Source organism: Cyphomyrmex costatus, unplaced genomic scaffold (assembly GCF_001594065.2).
Source record: "Cyphomyrmex costatus isolate MS0001 unplaced genomic scaffold, Ccosl1.0 scaffold29, whole genome shotgun sequence".
NCBI classification, from domain to species: domain Eukaryota; kingdom Metazoa; phylum Arthropoda; class Insecta; order Hymenoptera; family Formicidae; genus Cyphomyrmex; species Cyphomyrmex costatus.
This window is the reverse complement of record NW_017277017.1, coordinates 880,275-897,010: the sequence shown is the minus strand read 5'-3', so window position 1 is coordinate 897,010 and position 16,736 is coordinate 880,275. Positions and strand designations below refer to the sequence as shown.

Here is a 16,736-nt window from a genome sequence, read left to right as displayed (position 1 = left end):
ACTCGCTGCGGTAGAATGTATCGGATTTGCGGAATACACACGGACGACCTGTTTGTTTTCAGGATAGCGTGGAACGGCGCAGCTGCCGCACGACGATGGCGGCGTACAAATTGTCAGGAAGAACACGTTCGGATTCCTCGGTGAAATAAGCAACCGCGGATATCGTAAGTGGTAAAGCCGCTTATTCGGGCCGGCTTAGACTTCTAAATTCTCACGACGCTCTCATGGTAAAATGAAACTTTCGTCGCACCTGTTGCATGACAGGTGTATTTTTTACGAATGTGTGTGCTCTTGACCGGCGTGTGAAACTTGTTCTCTTGCGACTCGTGTCATTGAATCGTAACGGTCTGACTTGGACGGTGTTCAAAAAAGTGCTACCAAGTTTGCGCGTATCATTCCGAACTTTGCTAATCTCGTTTCTAAGTTCAGATCGTGTTGTCGCCAGCCACCGTCTCACTCGAACATCTCAGAAAAACGCGATTGTTCTATTAGTTAATTACTGATCGGTCGGAAACGCGTGCCGCGAGATGAACATACGGCAGTTGAACGAGCGAATTCGAAGATGGATCTGCGTGCGCGATGGAACGAAGTAATTTATCGCGAATTGTGAGAGGAGTTGAAGTGAGAGAAAAAGAGAGCAAGAGAACGACAAGATGACGGACCTGCTCAACATAAGCAAGTTTGAGAATATCTGCCTGCTACCGGAAGATCTGGACAAGCAGGAGGATCCTCGAACACCGACTTTGAGAAGAGTCAGTTACGGTATTGTATTGCCGACCATTTGTTGCCTTGGCATCATCGGAAATATCTTGAATCTTGTTGTCCTCACGAGAAGAAATATGCGCGGCACTGCTTACGTCTACATGAGAGGTGAGCATTTGTCTATCGTTATTCGTTTCTAGACATAGTTTCACGCTTCAGTAAATATTTCCAGATCAAGAATGTTGTCGGTTTCTTGCAGACAATAATCACGTCATTAAACTCTGATGAACATAATTATTAAACCATTAAGTATAGCAATTAAATATTATTAAATTATAATACATATTATATAATTCAAAAGTATTGTAGTTACCTAAATTTTTTTCATGTAAACGATAACCTGGAGTGTTTTTATATCCTAGTTAAAAATTACTATTATTAACAATATATATCATTAATTGTTTTTCGATTTATTAATATTAAAAAACATTATAAATGTGGACTTATTTACAAAATTTCTTTGAAAAAAAAAGTAAGTAGAAAACAAATAAATATACATGGTGTTAAAAAAATCATTTGGTATCTAATACATCTACATGATAAATAGTATTTACACCACACTGAGTATAAAAAAAACTTTAAAGTATAATACATAGATCGAAAACTCAATCGTTTTCAAAATATAAACAATTTTGTATGTTTATAATTGACTTATTGACTCCTAGGTATTGTATGCTACGTGAAGATTTACCTCAGTGTTTAGAAAACGCGTTCTCAATATTTTGATTTAATTTCCATACACACTTTATACTGAAAAATTTTACTGGAAATTAGAAAGTTGACATCAACTAGATGTATATTACGATTGGATGGACATTATGGGAGATCATCTCATTGGACCCGTAATTCTCCCAAGGCGATCAGTGCTATACTTATGTATTTCAATTTTTCTGTTTTCACGTCGCAAAGAATAATTATTAAAATAGAAAGATATTATATTAAACAATATCTATTTTATAACAATTCACGTTTTCTTGCTGTTGAGGTGTAAAATATCCCAGATAATTATTTCCTGGGTGAATATATACTCGGGTTAATATGAAGTCGTACTTACTATAGAATGATTAATCATAATAATTGATGAAAAACTTTTTCTTTAACATTGCTACAGTATTTATTTGTCATAAAAGCATAGTTCTTTTTGAGATTGGAGATAGAATAAAATTACCTATGTCACAACAAGCATTTTCTCAACGGTGAAACGGAAACGAGCTTGTAGTAACAAAAAGTAGATTTGGAAATAGTCTTCTGTGTTGAAAAGATTTTTCTAAACAAGGGAAAAAGGCGAGCTAGGCGCATTGAAATAAGAGACCACGGGAAGGAAAAAGCGGCACCATTAGCAGTGTAATACCTTCCAATAAAATTATTCCATGTTTACGTAATATCGGCATAGAAAGCGATTGCATTATTTTCAGTGAGGTGCATTATCGGACGCTCAAGAGCGCGTATACTTCAATACGTCGTTAGCGCGTACGTCATGTACATCAATTATCCACAATTATTATCAGTCATCCAGATAAGATGTCACGTGTCTAAAAACGTTTTTAAAATGTTTTTATGACGTCTTTTAGACATGTGTTATCTGGGTGATTGTTTTCAACGAAAAACTTGATGCAAAACAAACGAGAAATTACAGAGATATCTCTAAACATTAATTCTTCATGGTCTAAATTATTTCTATTGTGTGAAGATCAAGTACTATGTTTTTAAATATAATTTGTTTTTATCTAATTGATTAGTTTAACATACACAGTTGAAAAATTTGTATTAAATTTAACACATTTCATGTATCTCAAACAATACATTTAAATTTTGGTCTTGTGTTACACAAAACAAATATATTAGAAAATAACTTATATATTATAAAACACAAAAAATGTAACACTTTGACACAATTTGAACACAAATTGTGGAAATATATCTCTTTAGTAAAATTTATAATATGTTAAATTAGCAGGCACATTCATTTTTTATTTATTTATCTTTTACGATTAGAATTTATATTTTGAAACTACTATTTTGATGTTCTTTGTGTGTACTTATTCATTATATTATTTTAACATTACAAAATTTAAATATTATAGTGTAATACAAATAATCAAACAATTGGACCCTTAATATTCGGGTATGTTAAAAACTCAACACCAAAAAATTTTACAACATAATGACCAATTTTAACATAATTTTAAAATATTTTTTATTTTGTACAAAGATCGAGATAAACTTTTGCACAAGCTTTGTACGAAGAACTACACTTTTGTACGAAGAACGTATTGATAACTTAAATTGCACGTAATTTTCTTTTCTTCTAATATAAGTTGAACGATCATTTATGTGCGCAGGCACTAACGATCGCGCACACTTTTTTAGTGTCAAAGAAAATTTTAAACGAAGACTTTCAACCTTGTCTTTGTTTCCTTCCTTCTCTGTTTTGAAAGAAAACACTTTACAGGATACTAGTAAAAAAAAAAGCAATTCGCTCACCTTGTCCCGAAAGCCATTAGGGAATATCCTCCAAAACCACGGAAAAGTCGAAAATTCGACGTTACAGCCGCGCAAATTTTCTGTGGAGATTAACGGTCTGTTTCCCCGACTGGAAAAAGACGAGCATTACTCTCAATTAACCTTCCAATCGTTACGCCCGCCGATTCGACCATTTCACTGTAGACTGCTCATCAATATTCATCGCTATAGTTTTGCGGGACAACAGCGCGATCGGGTAACGTGTATCCGTTTCGGAAATGCGTGCGTTGGGCACGTCGGAAAGCGTTTTCAGCTCGTGACTAGTTAACACTTTGACTACCAAGTTGATTTCGACATTGAGCTCTAGGAGAATGACAGTTGAGAAATGCGCGTCTGTTACTAAAATATATGGCATTTGGAAATATATTGATACAAAATATATATCATGCAAAAATTGAATAAATAAAAGTAAATAAAAAGTAAGTAAATAGATAGACAAAATATATAATACCTATATGTTGTTTAGATTTTATTTTTACTGTATTACATTTAATATGTTATGTATTTAATAGTTTTGGATATAATATAAATAACACTGTTAACATTTTTGTATAAATTAGATTTTATGTTTGAAATAGATAAAAATAAAAAAGTTAATAATTTCCTTTTTAAATAAAAATGTATTCTATTAATAAATTGTTACTTTTAATATCTTAAAAATGGAATTTATATTAATTATCAATATTTAATTCAAATATTTAATAAAATCATTCTTAACCGAGTAAATCATTCTACGAGTGAGAATTTATTCTACGAGTAAGAATAAATTTGCCATAGGTGATATATTGTAACAAGTAAATATTAAGTCCGTGTGAACCTCGTCTTACATCAAAAATAAAAAAGGAACTTTGAGCGATGATTAGACGCATGAACGATTCGAATTGACTATGAAGAAGGCTTTTCGTGCGATCTCAAATGTTGTTATATAAATAAGGACAAAACGCGGTTAATGGTTGAAATCGTGGGGGTTCGGCACTAATAATGGCGCGACGCTAAAGAAATAAACCCGGACATTCTTGGCGATACATATGTACCTATAGTGAATCGAGATGTGTTGTGATTATAGCCGATAAAAATCTTAAAATCGAAGATTTCTTGTGGCAACATAGCGCAACAGCACTGCCAAACGAATCGGCGCCGGCGGCGGTGTTTTGGCACGATGCTATAAAGTAATCGACGACTTGTTTCCTGAGCCTCTAACCGAGATTTCGATTCACTATAGGTACATACGTATCGCCAAGAATGTCCGGGTTTATTTCTTTAGCGTCGCGCCATTATTAGTGCCGAACCCCCACGATTTCAACCATTAACCGCGTTTTGTCCTTATTTATATAACAGTCCTTTTATTGTCACGTGTATTTATAGACACTTCGAGGAAGAGGATGGTACATATAATTGACATTGACCTGTTGCCGTGGCAATCGATATCGCGGTGAATTAGTTCCTTGTAAGAGAAAAAAAATTCATTAGAAATAAATAAAGCTACGTAAATTGAAAGTGCATTACTTCGATATAGATATATCAATTAAAAATTTATGTTAAATTTAACACATTTCGCGTATACATTCAAATTTTTATGTTAATTTAGCATAAGATGAATTTGTCAAGAAATAATATAAACATATATAAAAAAATTATACGATATTATACAAATACTGACATAATTTGTATGCATATTTCTTCAATAAAATTAGTATTTATAATATATAAAATTAACATATTTTATTCATTTATCTTAGAATTCACATTTTAAAATACATTGTTTTTATATTATTCTATGTTTTTATAAAAATTCTATATTTTCAAAATAAACAGTTTATTTTTATACACACATATCGTAAGTTTCTACTTTACTATCAAGATTCAAACAAACAATTTCGTACAAAATATGTCGCTCCTGAAAAACTATTAATTCATTCTTCAATTCAAAGAATGGTGAAGATATATCACACATATAGAGAGTAGTCGCTTTTGGAAGAAAAACAACAACAACAACAACGAGGTTTTTGACAGTCTGGTCTAGCCTCGCTTTCATGCTCGCTACGGCGCGCGGCGAGTTGTCCTCCGTAGCTTCCGTCTCCGAGACAGAGGATTCGGCAGTTTTTGCGACGCCTTTAACATCCGTGCCCGTTTCCGAGGTAACGTGGCCAGTGCATTAGGAGAGGAAATTACTCGACAATTCGATTTTGGCATTTTCGTTGAGTTGCGCATCGTACTGCGTTGGAACTGAATGGAACTAGGATTCACGGCTCTCGTCCCCCGGTGAGGTTGCACGTTCCTAAAAGCCATGTCTTTATCGCCCTGGTCGGGTTCCTTAAGGATTATAGACCCCGCCGCGGTCGTAACACATCCCTACGTATATATGAGGCTTCTTCCTTTCGCTTAACTCCGTAGCCACAGCTGCAAAGCCGCGGAATATAGCCTGCAGCTCTGTACTCCACAGAATTGTGCCACAAAAGTGCAAAATCGACTCTAAAGTGGTTTACGCTATCGGAGCACACTCGTTGTAGAAGCATTGTCTTGCAAGTACTCAATTTCGTTTAGTCTAGTCTGGAGCTAATTTTTTTTCTACAAGACTGCCCCGGTAAATTCAAACCTTTCAGCGCGCATTTGGATGCATTGGATAACAAAAGATCGAGCATGTGTTATTTTATACATCTATAAGTTTATTATATCTAAATTACAAAACAAGAGTACAATATGTACACTTTTTAAAAAAAGATGATCTGAGAATGGAAAGACGAAGTGTAATTTTTTTGTGTATTACAAATTACATATGGGTATTTAATAAAATTTCTAAAACATAATTTTTGACAATTTTTATTAATATATAATAATATAGTATATTATAAATATAAAATTTTTATTAAAGATCAGAATATGACCTCAAAAAGGATACATATATTCTTAAAGGAAAACGGCTGATAACCTTAAGTATTACATCAGACAGAAAGAATAAGAAAAAAGATAAAGATAATTGACAAAACTACGAGTCTACGGCGCATCGCAACACACACTGATTATAAATTATAATTAAATTATAATTATTGCAATCGTTTTTTTCTCTCAGCGTGTCATAAAGTATCGACGAGTCGCTTATAGCATGTTGATTCGATATCACTATCCAGTGAAGATATTCCGGTATTAAAAGGTGTCTGGGTGCAAACGATCGCGTGAAATTTCCGATTCACTTGGTTCTCTTGTGTGTGTTGAGAACGCAACCTTAGAAGGGTTTAGAGGATTAGAAGAGATCGACGAAATAGAAAGAGAGAGAAAAGAGAGAGGGACAGAGAAGGAGGACGTGGCAGTGCAACGACACTTGTTCATGGTCGAAGCTTCTTTGAGCTTTCTCTCCTTCTCCTCTTTCCCTCTCTCGATTCCCTATAGCTAATATATATATATTGCACTTTAATCGCCTTGCTTCGAGTTTCTGCGACACCGGGCTCAACCGTTCTTGATCCTGGTATCTATCAAGAAACTTAGTATCTCGAGTGAATGTGCCGACATGTAACTCTTCTGTGAAAATTCTCACCTGCTTTCGTCATTAAGCTCATCAAGATATTAATAATGATTTAACAATATTCGTGAATAACGAAACTAATGAAATCTTATTCAAGAGTTCCATAAATATAGTAACAGTTGCTGCAAATTATGACTGGTTCGTAGCGCGGAATAAATAACTTCGTTTATTACAATTGCTTAGAGTTAGATAGTAAATATTCATTACATTTTACTTGATATAAACGTAAGACTTTCGTAAGTGTATATTTTATTATATAACGATCCGAGCTAATCATGTCGATTAAATAATTATAGAAATGATCGAGGAAAATTATATTGGTCATTTTAGAAACCCTGTAAGTCAATTTTTGTCAAAATTAAAATATATGTATTAGAAATATTTTTAATATATTCTTAATTATTTTTAGTATTATGATTGTATATATAAAAACTAGAACGTGAGTGTGTGTTTTTAATTCTCTCCAATAATTAGACTTTTACTTATAGAGTTTTTCTGAAATATGATCGTGCAATTCTATTAAACAGTTTTATTAAGAAAAAATAAATATCACTGTGAAGGAAACATAAAATATTAACCAGTGTGATTAAACTCATCGAGGAAAATCTGATGAGAAGGGACGTTCTATATGTGGCATACAATCCGTCTTCCTGTAGGAATAGCGGAATAAAATCCTAAAAGTATCTCGTTCCCTCGCTAGTGTAATTCGAGTTTCTCGACTGGTCCACTACTACCCTTGATCTTGCTACCGAGCAAGGATATCCGCCTACGCACAAAGGAGACACGCAAAGAGACGCGTCTCTCGTGAGATCCGATTCGCCTTTCATCGTGCACCTTACGCTGTTGCAAGAAGAACATAAAGCTTAAGTGTATTTTACAGAATGCCCTGTATACAGTGAAAATATTTTATCGATGAATATATTCGAACCAAAAATATCAAATCATTGATTATCGTGTAACATTTCAACACTAAAATAATAACGTCGCTCAATAATTTTTATTTTATACATCATTTTACGTACATTATTTTACATTTTTTTTTGCGCGCTAATTATTTTCTGATGAGATATTTTACTGAATGATCTGCATTATGACAGAAAATATTTTGTCGATAAAAATAGTTGGACCAAAAGTGTCAAATTATTGCTAATAGTAATAATAATAATACTAATAGTCTTATTAAAAGCAAGGAAATGTTTTAAATGTTATATAATAATCTCACCAATAATGGCATCTCTCAATAATTTATATTTATTTTATATTACTTTTTTTTAGTTAATTATTTATTGATACATTTTACAAAACATTTTGTTGATGGAAAAAATGTTTTATCGATAGAAATATCAATCAGTGCAATCATTGGACTAATTCTACACTAATATGATATCTGTTAATTCATCTCTCCATTTATTATTAATGCCAATATGCAATCAATTGTTATTAATATGCTTCTATTAATAGCTGCAACTTTTTATTATCTAATGATTTAAAACGAAATTGTTCTCTTTCTCTCTCTCTCTCTCTAACAATTTTTAATAATTTCATTATTATGATCTTTAACATTTTTTTAGTTTCGTGTTTATATTCTATACATTCTGTAAGCCTATCAAACACGCTGATTGCCTATCGGATACGAAATTTCCGGAAATTCCAGAAATTCGTCAGAGAATAGGATATCAACGCTATGACAGAAAATCGAGCAGGGAACGACCTTTGCTATTCTACCGAAATGAAGCACGATGGCTTTCGTATCATCCGTATGCGCATACATGTTGCACTGTCATCGTTAGAATTCCGGATAAGTCGGCGCCAATTCCGTTAGATAAGTGAACGCGCGTGTGGTGTACTAGTGTCCGTATCCCTGTATGCGGCCGAGGTGGAGGCATCAAAATTCTGGCGGCGTCAAATATCAGAGCGTGAAGCACACCGGCGGCCGTCACCTGGCATATCCGAAGAAGGGGAAAGAAAGGCGAGAGTCTTTACGCTCTACACTGCAGCATCGCGTACCGTAACACGTGCATCAGCATCGACGCGTATGTAAATAAGCGAGCGAGCGAACGAGACGTGCTCGTCGCGTGAAGCGGGCGCATCGATATGCGCGACGTATGCACGTCGCCGAGGACGAGGATGCTGGCGGACAAGATAAGGGGGCTGTGACGGCCGAGGGTACGTGCCATTGCGTCCGGAAGTCTCGCGAATCGCGAGGCATCGCTCGCGACGGAAGAATTCGCGGATGCATGGAGACGAGATTCGAAGCGTGTCTCGGAAAATCGCAAAAAATATGTCGGGGGATATTTCTTTATCCGCGTCACCATTGCGATTCATATTGTATAATATCAGAGAGAAGTAAAAGTTCGCTCTATGCATAGTGTCATCCTTGTACCCAAGCAGAACAACAGATCACAATATCAGGATTGTATAATAATGACATTAAAATACATATAGTGACGTTAAAATATTAGTATTCAAATGAAGATTATTATTTTATATAAATAACGCCTTATGTTCGCGTTTTTTTTTTTAAATCTCGTTACTTGTTACTAATTTTTAAAAGTAATGCTTTATTGTTGCCATTGTTTAAAAACGTTTGTCACTTCTTTCTCTCTTTCATTACTTTTTTGTAATGTTAAAATAACATATTAGATTTAAAAATATTTAATGATCAATATTATATAAAATTCTAAGCTATAATTTCTACAATATAACAAGCTGTTCTTTATGATAAAAACTCATCTGATATCTGAATCTTTTATAATTTTTTATATTAATGTTTGTATTTTTAATAGGTATACCTAATAATAGTATATATTTAATATATAATCTTTTCAAAATTTAAATTGTGTAACCGCTCCTCTTTCATTAAACATTTTTTTATTTTATGTATTTTTTAAGCGGGGGCCTGGGACAGTTAAAATAAACAACATTCTGCATATGTTGCATAAAAAAACGAAATTTGTTATTATAAAAATGTAATGACGTTACTGTTATCGTTGCAAAATAATGATAACAGGGTTACAAATAACGCATTACTTATCCTGATTAAAATAAATAAATCTGAAAAATTAATAAATTTCATTTTGGAGCCATTTTGATTTGCATCATGACTTTTTGTTCCGCTTGAATAACGGCAGAGAAAACATTCACCGATCGCACGGAACGACGTCGTTAAATCACGTTGCCGAAAGACGCCTAAATAATGGCGAGCTATGGCTGCCGTCGGCTCTCAAGTAGTTTTATCGCGCCATGATCTTTTATCGATACGCCGTAACCATTTCCTTCAAGTTTCGTCATGACCTACTTTGTTTCCACTTCGTTTACATACGGCGAGCAAGTGACCGCCAACGCTGATATCTTTCGCTTCTTCTGTTGTTCGTTTCCACACCTATTATTGACGCGACTGAAGCATTTGCCTATACGACCAGATGGAGTTCAATCTCACGGTACGCGAAATTATTTCAAGATCAATCGTGTCAAGGGGCTGTTTTTTTCTAAATCTAGGAGTCTGAGAATAATGTTAGAAAAGTGTCAAAATATATCTTATGACATATTTGACAATTGCATTTGTCATTTAAATTTTAAGAAATTACTTCTTGTGATAATGCGAATATATAAATTACAAACTTGTGTAATTTTTACATTACATATATTTATATTTATATTAAAAATATAAAAAAAAAGCGAAAGTATAAAGCGAGTGTCCTAGACACGCTACGCGAATAATGAAGCGACATCGTCTGAAAAGCTTTGCATTACCGATTTGTAACGTTATATGTGGAACGAGTGGAAAAAAAAATCGCGAGCTATGATTTTTTTGTCAAAGGAAAAGAATAGGTTCTGTTCCTTCCCGAAAAAATCCTTTGTAATTTGTCCGATAGTCCTATACGATCGACGTATCGGGATACAACGAGGGAAGGCGAGATAAAAGGGACCATCCAAGTTTGATTATCTCGCCGAGAAGACAATCAGGTTGCCGCAACAAGCGCTGATCAAAGGAATTATCAGAAGCGGAGAGAACATGTATCCGCCTCAAAGTAATCCCTTTAACGTGTAACACCTGCGCGCACACGCGCGTGCGTACAGATTTATTGTATTTTTGACACTCCGTTACGCGAAACTATATGAAAACTTTGTTACGTAGACAACGTGATTAGTTAGGGGAAAGAGAAAGAGAGAGAGAGAGAGAGAGAGAGAGAGAGAGAGGAACACTTGAATTTGGATTCTTGTCGCTGTGCGCGTCAAGGAGGTTTATTGCTTTTAACTTTTATGTAAGCGATGATGATTTAATAGAGAGATTGCGCGTGTCTTGAAAGAAAAGACAAATGAAATAAAGAGGCATGACATCCGTCAAGTACCTATACAGAGAGGTTGGCGGTACTACGTCGACGTCGGAAGCAGACGTAATGTCTCTTCGGCGGACGATTAACTCAGTCGACGAACGATGCTTCTGAAATCCTTAATGTTCTTCTAAAGAGATTTCTTTGTTTCTTCGTGTCGTTATATCACGAGACATACCTGTGTATTTCGACGCCTTTCTAAATTTCGAATAAATCATTCGATGACGTGTTGACACTCGGCCTCGAAATAATTTTGAGTTTATACTTGTTCACTGCAAAGCTTCTTATAAAGAATAGAGATGAAGCTTTTATCGAGATCTACTTATTTTTCTTAAAAACGAATTAAATAACTACATAGATAATATAATAAATTTACATCGAATTATCATAAAATCGAGTTTGACCGTAAAAGCATTTATTCCCTATTAGTTGTGCACTCACATTTATCTAAGAAATTCTTTGTTTGTGCAATTACAGCGAAATGATTAGGCAGAGACATACGTGATAATTATGAATAAATCTCCGCATCGGGATATTTCATCTGAGAAGATATCTTACGAAGCACCGGAACGTTATCTCGGGAGACTCAATAAATATTTATAAAGCCAGATAAACCAGAAGAAAACAAAGGGAGCAAATAAGGCTTATCGAGCCTATCTGTCTCAGCTGTGAATATGGAAAAATATTTCGGGGATATCAATATTACAGGGAAATCGTTCTGATTATTTGAACAATTCTTCCGACTTCCGGAAACTGTTGGTGGTGACACAAGATCGTTGCCTATTAGGGATTTCTCACAGCAGCCGGTACCACAGGGAAAATCTATTAAATCCACACTAGGTCGGCAGTGTTACAGATCCGAATAACGGTGCGCGGGTTACTTCGGGCTTTATGAATATTAACGATCGCACGTGAGCATTGTCATCCGCTTCGCCCGGATAGTATTAACCGCCACGTTAAATAACAGAGAGCTATGGCTGTGCGAAATAGCACTCGATGCCGAAATCGATACTGTAAAATTGCTCCAAGTGGTCGCTACATCGAAACAATCAATTTCCGAATAAGATATACGTGCAATCACAAATCTAAGTAAACGCGAAGAAATCGAGCCGAAATCGTTTTATCGCGAATTAAGCTTTGCTCAACGCGTGTTTACAAATTGAAAGGTGGCCGTGAAATTACTTCGTAATTTGTTATTGTCTCATTAAAATGAATGACTTGTTCATTTTCGTAATATCGACATTTAACTGCGCAAAAACTAGATTAAGATTGTAATTCTGGTATCTCATTTCGTAGTTCTCTCCATATATATATATACCGTAATGATCGGTCTGATAAGATAATATCAGCAACGCTGGGATGTACTTTTCCACCGCAGTACAGTTGGACGAGAGGATGATAAATCGAGTTAAGGAATTGCAATGAATGCGGAGTATTTGTCACGTAGAAAGCTCTCGGCATTTTAGTGCGGATTCATCTCTGTGTGAGTACCTATAATTCAATCACAGAGAAGATTCTCGTACTTTCGTCAGAAAAATTGCAAACTTTTTTGGGTCAGAAATAACTTCGTCATTTTCTTTAACTTGTTAATGCACAAAATTTTCTTCTTCTGTATAATATATCTTAAAAATGTAAAAAAAAAAGATAAAAATATTTCGAACTACATATTTATTTAAAAAATCTAAAAACTATACTGCACACAATCAGACTATGAGATATGTATATCAAATATCAATAAAGAATATATAAAATTGTAAAAATATATATTTGCATAGACGAACAAAATTATGTATTAACAACGTTAGTTAATGGTAACTTATTTGAAAATAATCTTCTTAATTCGATAACAATGTTGACTGCTATATATATCTAATAATTGGATACACACCTATGTGAGTTCAATGCATATCAATTTTAATGTTAATTTAATCCGCCGTAATCTAAATATAAAGTGTTAACGTTTCAGTTAAGAAACTATTTAGTAATGTAACAAAGAAGTTGAAAAGTAAAAAAATAAATTTTTTTTTAATCTTAGAATATAATAAGAAAACTTGGACTGGATAAAAAGGACGCAGATTACAGAAAAAGGAGAAATATGATCATAGACGGAGGGTTAATACACATTTCCTATACATATTGCCATCTGTATTTGAACCATACAGAACACTTTGCATTGATTTTACGATATTCTGAGAACTAGATTCTGGAGAGGTCAACTTTGCAAGGTTTAGAAAACTTTTATTTGAAAGCATATTTTTATTGAAAAAGGTATTTTATTGAAAAATATATTTTAATGTAAAAACATCTATATAAAATTATATATATATAAAAAATAAGAATATGCTGCACGGTGACCAGTTACAAAAATTCGTTTAGTCAAAATATTAATGAAACAAATACATCACGTTGTTGTTTTAATAAAATGTTAAAACTTGTTTTGTTAATATTATTATTGAATTATATGCAAAATTATTTTCAATTAAATTGCTGTTAATATCCTCTTTCCGTCAATAGTTCATCGGATTCACTAACGGATAATACATTTGGAATCGAGCGGCACTGAAAAACGATTGAAAAAGTAAATCTTAGCTGCTCCTCGGAATCCCAGATCGCAGTAGATTTTGCAATTTATATGCGACGAAGGCCATGTCCGGCATATTCGGGGAGAAGAGGAGTTGCCAGTAATCACGTAGGACAGGTAGCTCGATGTTGAATAACGCAGAATGGATGAGATCGATTCACTCTCGTAGAAATCCGCGTGTCATTTGACGATGCCCGCTCGCGGGCAGGATAGTCAGTTTGACCGACGCGACGTGAAATCTATAGACGGGTACTTCTTATCTTGCACTCTTCGATTCAGAGTAACATCTTCTCTCGAATCTTCTCTCGAAAGTGCAATCTTTCAATCGTTATATACACATGGGTTACTAATGCCAGCTTCATATCTGATACTGCGCTTATCATCTCAAGAATTAATAATGTACGTTAAAAAGTATTTAAAAGGGTAGCTCTAAATATTAGAAATATATATGTAAATTTATCACTTTTATATATATACTAAAGATGATTTAAATTCACATGACATCAACTGTGTGCGTCAAATTGAAACTGAATGCACACTACTAAAAAATAGCGGTTTGAACTTAATGTGGCGTCTATATAGGTACATACATAATTCTCACTGTGTTGGCTCTAAATTAACACCAACATAGTGTGGATTTAACATCGTGAGTTTTAAATCTGCACCATTATAATGTTGATATAAAACACCGGGGATTTTAAATCCACACCATGTTGGTTAATACTAAGAGAATTGTATAAATGTCGCGTAGGTGTTAAGTTTGCATTAGGTATGTTAAATTCACATTTTGGATAATATAAATGGTGAATCTTTATTTTAATTCAAAACATTATGTATATGATTTCCTCATAACATTTACAAAACTTTATTTACGTCACGTATATATACAGTCGAAGGTGCAATCGTATTAAGATCGAAGAGAGAACGTTCTTTACCCATCCGTCTTGTTTAAGAAGAAATTATACAAATATACGTACTCTCTAACAAGAATTGATCGGAAGTAGAACCTTTTTACTGAATATGTATCGTCTTACTCACGGAATTATGTCAACCACCGCGTTTCCGTATCCGCGAAATGATAATGATAATCGATCCGAAATTCATAAATTCATGCTTCCCGCGGCGGGAACGTGTCAACGTAGATTTAAGGATTCAGTATACGCGCCTGGCGATATATTAAGAAATTGCGGACTACCCCGGCCCCATAAATATTCATACCCAACCCGGCATTACCTGTAAGATAATAATTAACAATTCATTTACTTCGCGCCGCTGTCGCGGTCGCTTTTTCTTCGCGCGGCGGGAGAACCTAATATCGATACGGAAGTTTTCGCGCGGAACGTTGGATCGAATTTCTTCTTCCTTTTTTTTTTCTTTATAAAAACGCGCGTTGGCTTCACCTTTATCTCGAAGGAAAATCAAAGACATGAATACGGTTTTATGAAATGTCTTGCATGCTTCTCACTGTGTGAGTGCACAAAATGCACACATATCTAAAGATTGACCCGACTTCTTCGGGTCAATCTTTATAGAAACGATCAGGCTAGGAAAAATCCTCTACACAAACATATTCTTATATTATCCAGCGATGACAATAAAAGACCAAGTTGGAAAAATTCTCACGAATCTCTGACTTCTTCCCTATTCTCTCCTCCACTTTTGCAGTGATAATCCGTTCCAATGCTGGGTATCTCTCTGCGCTCGTACGATGAAATTGCTGTTACTGCAGGGGCGATTTATTTGAAGTCGCTTCACTTTTAAAAGAAAATACGTACTCTTGCTCTCGCGGGTACGATGGAGCATTTCCCGAAGCGGTTAAACAGCTGCAGCATCGTTTGCTTTAAGCCGTGCATTTGCATGGCTGCGACATTGCGTTTCAGCCGGCAACTAAGGAGATTCAGTGGCCCCGATCTTAAGGTTGGCATTAAGGTAAGACAACTTGAGATTACGAGGGACAAACGAACATTTTCAAACGAGCATTTGTCAGCTCCATCGCAAGACCTCGTGATTTAAACATCGGCAAACGCTGGATATGCTATCGAGAGTTCAAAGAGATGCATCGGCAAAAAAAATGATTATTTTATCATTCTTTCGCAAAGATAAAAATGTACGATTACACCCTTATAAAAAAATGCATGTCCCTTATTTTTATCTAAGAAACAACATATTGTTGAAAATCGAAAGAAGACACTTCCATACGTTTTCTTATTAGTAAATAAAAAATTAAATTTGAGTCAAATAAATTTAATTTATAAATAATAAATTAAATTTGGATCAAATGAATACATTCCTTGAATTTTAAATCCTTGTTTAACTCTATTATTTTAATTAAATTAACGATACAATTTAATAGTATAGCAGTGATAATCTATAGGATTATAATTAAATAACTCAAATTGTGGATACAATTTGACATGAATATAACATGTAGAAAATGTTTGCCGTAACAGAGATTTTCATTCAGAGATTCTCATTTCAGAGATTTCACCGCTATACCGATTTATCGTTAGACGCTCGATTAACTCTTGGTCAAGTATCAGTGTTAGTCGCGCCAAGCAAACAAATTCAGATACGTCCATATTTAACGTTAAATGTGCAGTGAGAATACGGAGTACTCTATTCAGGACGATTCCGGTCTTTACAATTCCGATGTATTGCCTGCATGTGATAATCGAGCTGCAGACTGCGCCGGGAGACCATTATAGCTTCACTTAACGTTCCACGGCGCGTCATTCTAAGCCGCATGCCATACATTTTCACGTACACGGCGAAACCACTGCGCCAGGTTGCACGTGTGAGTCTTCTTATTTCCGCGCGTGCTGCACATCAAGGGTCGCCAACGTTTATTTACTAACAGAGACCGCGCTGCGAGAGCTCGCGAATTTGCACTCTCATTACGCGGATCGCGGGAGGGAAATTACTGGTGGAATTACTTCGAAAGATTTGAAAAGGAGAAGATTAAAGTGACGAGAGAAAGCACTCTGCTTTTTCGCTTCGATAGTAAAACAAATTTTTT

The 16,736-nt window shown here is 34.7% G+C and overlaps 1 protein-coding gene across 1 annotated transcript in view; it reads left to right on the top strand.

Moving 5' to 3' along the window:
* The first annotated feature begins 653 nt into the window (after positions 1-653).
* LOC108775232 (probable G-protein coupled receptor B0563.6) overlaps positions 654-16,736 on the top strand; it is a 31,535-nt gene continuing 15,452 nt past the window's right edge. The window contains exon 1 of the mRNA XM_018541537.1: positions 654-870. Coding sequence (XP_018397039.1) covers positions 654-870 — 217 coding nt within the window. The remainder of the gene's footprint in view (positions 871-16,736) is intronic.